The sequence below is a fragment of the Triticum aestivum genome, chromosome 5B (genome assembly GCF_018294505.1).
Source record: "Triticum aestivum cultivar Chinese Spring chromosome 5B, IWGSC CS RefSeq v2.1, whole genome shotgun sequence".
NCBI lineage: Eukaryota > Viridiplantae > Streptophyta > Magnoliopsida > Poales > Poaceae > Triticum > Triticum aestivum.
Window position 1 is genome coordinate 636,047,143 of NC_057807.1, and position 6,110 is coordinate 636,053,252.

General features: G+C 47.0%; 1 protein-coding gene across 1 annotated transcript; it reads left to right on the forward strand.

Moving 5' to 3' along the window:
• The first annotated feature begins 1,427 nt into the window (after positions 1–1,427).
• LOC123115145 (uncharacterized) lies at positions 1,428–2,071 on the forward strand. The gene is made up of 3 exons (XM_044536392.1): positions 1,428–1,798; positions 1,901–2,014; positions 2,049–2,071. The coding sequence occupies exons 1-3, from the start codon at positions 1,576–1,578 to the stop codon at positions 2,069–2,071; spliced, it is 360 nt and encodes a 119-aa protein (XP_044392327.1). The 5' UTR covers positions 1,428–1,575.
• Positions 2,072–6,110: the final 4,039 nt, after the last annotated feature.

Genomic DNA, 6,110 nt, shown 5'->3' on the forward strand with positions numbered 1-6,110 from the left:
CTGTCCTCGGTGGATTTGCTCGGATCTAGTCGGGTCAAGATTTTGCAACTCAACCAGACCGGAAAAACCTCGGCCCAAACGTTTGGGTTGACCGGCACCCACATATCCAGACCATATATGGGACGAATATGAGACTCTCGGACGCATCAACCACGTATGACTAACCAAGGGGACCCACGTGGGAACCCATAGGTCCTACGGGCGCCTCGTACGATTTTTGGTGAGGATACACTCATGGCGCCACGTGGTGCCGCTTTGGTGCACCACCCAAGGAACCAAGTCCGGCTATTTAAGCCGGAGGGTGGTAGCCCAACCCTAGCTCGTCCTCATTTCTTCCCACTCGCTCCCCTCCGCGCCATCATCTTTCAATCTACTCGTCTTCAACCGCTAATCATGGCCTGGTAGAGGATCACCACGTACACCATGCTCACTCTGGAGTGGCGGTTGCAATTACTGGAGGATATCCTCCAGGCGCGAAGCTCGGATCACAGTCGGCCTACCTCCGGACTCGCCGGAGTTAGAGGAGGAGCAGGAGCACGAGGAGGAGGAGGAGGAGGAGACGACCACGAAGGATGCAGAGTCAGAGGAGGAGACCGAAGGCGAGGTTGTACTGGCGCCTCCAGCTGCGTGCTTCGCCATGGCCGACGCCTTGGTGTTGTTTGAACTCGCCCAAGTCGAGGAGGCGGTGGAGCAGCAGGCCATCATTGACTCCATTGCATCGAAGGTGGAGGTGGACGCAAACCGTCGTGTACTCTGGGAGGCGGACATGGCACTAGAGGATGTCTTCAAATTCACGAACCTTTTTTCAAACACGTGAACTTTTTTCAACTTTTTTTGAATCGGCAATTTTTTTTCAAATGCACAAACATTTTGCAAAGACCAATTTTTTTTCCAAAAACTACGATTTTTTTTCAATTTTGTGCATAGTTTTTTCAAGATTGGTGAACTTTTTTCCAAATCAGTGAACCTTTTGCAAAGTCGTGAGTTTTGTTTTACATAATCAATGAACATTTTTCAAATATACAAGCTTGTTTTCAAATTTGCAAACTTTTTTTAAATCATGATTTTTTTTGAACTCGTGAAATTTTTCGAATACATGATTTTTGTTTTATTTTTTCCGAACTTTTTGAAAAAAAATCTTCCAAAAGATAAGGGTTGACCTGTGGTCAACGGGAACCACGGAGGTTTTTTTTTCTGTGCTGTGGGTGCGCCCTGGCGAGCTACCAGGTCGCGCGTTTGATGGGCTGCTGGCTGAGCTATCGAAAATACATTAGGCCGACTTATTTGGGCCACTGGCTAAGCTATCGAAAATACATTAGGCCCATTTTAAGGCTCTTCCTGTCATCTTGTCCCCAAAATGTTCCTTCAAAAAACAAATCTTGCCCCAAAATGTTCCCCCCAAAATCAACCGACCTGAATCTCTCTGCTTCTTGAAATCGGTTGCAGACGGAGACGCTCTGTCCGTCGTCTATATACCCTCCCTCGCCTTCCTTCCTCCCCTCCCATTGTTTCTCCTAGCTTCCTCCCTCTCCTATTCATCTGGGCGTTCTTGCGAAGCTGTTCGACCGAGGCGAGATGGCGGGCAAGCGGAAGGCCGACGACAACCTGACCGGGACAAGGCATCCGGCTGCGCGGACGCAGCCTACGGCCGGCGACGACCTCGTCGGTACATCGGCGCAGACATCAGGGCCGACGGCGAATGCAGCCGGCGACGGCATTGCCGGGACTTCGCAGGCGCTTGCGGGTCTGACGGCGGCGACTACAGGCTCCGCCGGCGGCTCTTCCCAGTTCGGTGGAGGTGAGTGCCCAAGAAATCAAAGCATACGTCGAGCTCGGGGTTCGTTCTTGCGTTGATGCCCGCTTCTTGGATTGTAACCTCCGGTAACTTCGTTTCTTGCAGCTGTTCGCGGGGCCTGGGGCGGGGCCTGGTCGGGGCAGAGGGGATCCGCTCCGCCGCACCGGCATGCTTTTGCAGGGCAGACGGCGACTACACCAGCCTTCGCTGCAGGTGGAGGTGGGTGCCCAAGAGATCAAATCATACGAGCGAGCGCGTCCTTCGTTCTTGCGTTGATGCCGGTTCTTGGATCGTTTCTTGTAGCTGCTCGCGGGGCCGGGGGCGGGTCGGGGTACAGAGGATTCTCCCAGCCGCAGCCGCATAGGAGGGCGCCATCTCAGGGGATGCTCCGGCCGCCGCTGCGAAATCCAGGCCAGTCCCCTCCCAAGAAAAGCGCCAATTCTTTCTTTCTGATCCATGCGGTTCTTGATTCTTCATTGACGTCGGAGTTGGATTTCTTGGTTTCTGTTGCAGCCGGTGGGCGTCCGGCCTTCACCTACCAGTACCATAACCAGATCGGCCATGGTTCGCTCCCCGGCCATAACCAGATCGCCGGCCCCTTGCAGACAGGAACAGGCCACTCCGGCTCCAGCGGGGTAATTTGCGATGCATTATTTCCCATTCATTCGTTATTTGGGCTTGTCCTGCCGCCATGAACTCATTGATTTCTTCTTGGATCTTTGCATTGGTGAGCAGCCTTCTTGGGCGATCACTTCCGCAAGCGCGCCAGGTGCTCCAGTTCCAGTCAGTCCCCTCGTCGAGGCGTGCCCTCGTTGCAAGAGGCCCCCCACGTTCGTGTTTTCGGGATGTGCGCCATTTTGCGTGGATCCGCTACGTGCATCCGCCTCCAGGGGCTGCGCCCATTAGGCCTTCTTCCAGTTCCAGCTCGAGCTCAGCCGTGGGTTCGGGCCCGATCTGCCCGGCTTGCGGCCACCCCTCCGGCACCGGCAACAGGGCGTGCAGTGTTTGCCAGCGCAACGGCCCTCCACCGCCAGGGCTCGGCTAGCTCATATCATATCTCCAATCAGTGTGAGTGAGAATGTCTTCTCAACTCCGGGAGCCTTGTCTGCTTGCTCTGTTTTGACAAAGATGCTTGCTCTGTTTCGACAAAGATGTGGCAATACGTACATACATACAGTAGATCAGCCTGATCAGGGACACTATATACTTGATTGTTTCCTTTGTCAGTCGTTCCTGTCCTACCTGCTGTGGATGTCAGTGTGCAATCTGATTCGTAAATCTTTGGTTCCTCTCCTAATCTTTGGCTCCATTCCTACCATTTTGCCGCAATTGTCTGGATGGATCACTTTCGGTTCTTCCTTATTGGTACTGGTTCAGTTTGAGACTACACTTCATTATACTACAAGTGATGAAATTGAGGATCAGTTCAAAGCATAACAGTATGCTATGGCCAATACCTATAATAGGTCATTTGGGGAGGGGAACTTTTGGTCTATGGGTGTATATACACCATATATAGAAAAAAAATAGTAACTAAATCAAAATTCAAAAAATTATGAAAATATTGTTGAAATAAACTTGTCCTTCCGTTGTACTTGTAAGAAAAATTCCACCAAAAGAAAAACACCCGTTTACTTCTTTTTAAAAATCTAAATTGTTGGCCAAAATAGTGTGAATAGTGACCTATAGTAGCAAATATATTTTTTATGTTTTTGCCCCGACGTCAACGCTGAGTTCTTGTTCACGAAAATTTATGTACTAGTGCAAAATAAAGTCAAGTTTATTCGAAAAAACTTCTAAACTTTTTTTACTTTTTTGTGTAATTATTAACCTTTTTCTCGTATAGGGTGTAGTATATACACCCAGGAACCAAAGGGTACTTCCCGTCATTTGGTGGTTATTTTCCTTTATATCGTTTTTGTCCTTTGTCGTATGTAAATGATAATTTGGGCAGAGAATAGGTCGATTCGTTAATACTTAATACGAAGTAATATTTTGTTGCTTCCTGACGCTTTAGTGTTGCCTCGTTTGTTTGATAGATTCAGTTTCTGTTAAACCGAATGAGTGCTAATTTCTTTTGGACTAGGTATCATGATTTCTAAACCCACCAGTTGGGCGATATAACATCACCTGATATCTAGGTTTACTTCTTTTAAGCAAGTGATTTAGAGCGGAGTGTCGTGATGGTTTCTGCAATATACATAAAGTTCTGCAAAGTCTTCTCTAATATTATATACTAATGACGTATATTTCTGAGTTGCACATTAATGCTATAGTCATGAAAGTCCTTTAACCTAATAAGCATGTACTTTGTTCATTGCGATAAATTTCAAAAGAATTGCCCACTACATCGTGGGCAGGCCCATTATCGGGAGTGTAGTAAGCCTTCCAGCAGCATTGCGCTTCCTACGGTTTTGTAACTTAAGCTCGGTTTTGAGAAGGTTCCGTCCTTTTTATTTTTCGACACCAGTTTTCTGGGTTTTTCCCCCTATTTTTTCTTGGTTTTCTGTTAATGTTTTCATTTTTGTTCTTTTTGTACTTCACTTTTTTTTAATTCATGAACATTTTTAAAATTCACGAATATTTATTCATATTCTGTATTTTCCCCTAAATTCTTGATTCTTTTTCCCAAAACTCAGAAACATTTTATAAAAATTGAACATATAAAATTTTGTGAACATTTTCTTATATTATGAAAATTTCATGAATTTGAAACTGGTGTGCTAACATTTTCTCGAATGAGTGCTAAATGTATCATGATTTCTAAACCCTGGAGTTTGGTGGTATAACATCACCCGATATCTAGGTTCACTTTTTTTAAGCAAGTGATTTAGAGTGGAGTCTCGTGGTGATTCATGCACTATACATAAAGTTCTGCAAAATCTTCTCTAATATTATGCACTAGTGATGTACATTTCCAAGTTGCACAGTAATGCTATGTTATGAAAGTCCTTTAAACTATTATTAGGCCTGTAGTTTGCTAATTGCGATACATGTCGAAAGAATCGTCCACTGCGAACCAACCCGTAGTTGGATGGTTAGAGGGACTGTGGTATCCCCAGACCACCAGGATCACATCCTGGTGCTCGCATTTATTCCTGGATTTACTTCAGGATTTCCGGCGATGCGCATTCAGTGGGAGGAGACGTTCCCGTCGACGACGAGGTGCCTATGGTGACTTCGTAAATTTCAAGATGATATGCCGGCTCAGTCTTTCGAAGGTGCTCATAGGGGTAGGATGTGCGTGTGTGCGTTCATAGGGATGAGTGTATGCGTGTGTATATGAGCGCTTGTGTCGTACTGATGTTCAAAAAAAGAAAGAATCGTCCACTAGAGCGTTGGCTGGCCCATTAGCGTGAGTGTAAGTAACATTCCGGTGGTATTGCGATTCTTCCTCTGGTTTTGCAACTTAAGGTCCCGTTGGGAAGGTTCCGTCCCTTTTTATTTTATACACCAGTTTTTTTATTTTAGTTTTTCAGTTTTTTCTTGGTTTTTTTACTTCATGTTTTTTTTTCTTGTTTACTTCACCTTTCCATCTTTTTAATACATGAACAGTTTCTGGAATTCATGAATATTTACTTATATTCGTGAACATTTTCTAAATTCTCTGAAATTTTTAGAAATTCACAAAAGTAAACTACCGCATTCAAACACAAAAATAAACATAGGTAGCGCAATTCGATACATTGTATCGCATTAACTTAAACTACTCGAGTCGAACAAAGTAAAACTACTACTAGCATACTAAAAACTACCTAATCTTCTTCGGGCAGGATTGTCTCCCAATCCACTCCACCCACGCCGGAGTCGGGGTTGCTGGAAGATACATGGGTCACTTCGGTCCGGCCTCATCTTCGATCCACCCTACCGGACTGGTCGCCTCATTGGTAGTCTTCTTGTAGAGCTCATAGGCCTAGAGCTCCTCGGTGACGAGCTTCGGATGATTCGCTCAGAGCTCGGCCATGTAGGTCTCGTCGTCGTGCGCGGCCTCAAAATGCTCGAGGGCCTCCCGATTCTCCCACACCTAACGGAGGGAGACCACTCGGGGATCGATTGCGACCAATTCTGGGACAACGCTGCTGCCGAGTGTGGAGTTCATTTTCGCCCGGTCGCCGTGGAGGCGGACTGCCGCCACATTGTAGGCATGAGCTGCTTGCTCTGCCGACTGGAACGAGCTGATCCAGTGTCGATTCCACACCCACATCCCCACGACCGGTGGTATAGGCCGTGGTACTTCTTTTTTCGGCGGCGGCGTGTAGGACATGGATCGGGAGCTTGGTGGCCCGGTGCATGCTCGGGGCGACAATGCGGCCAT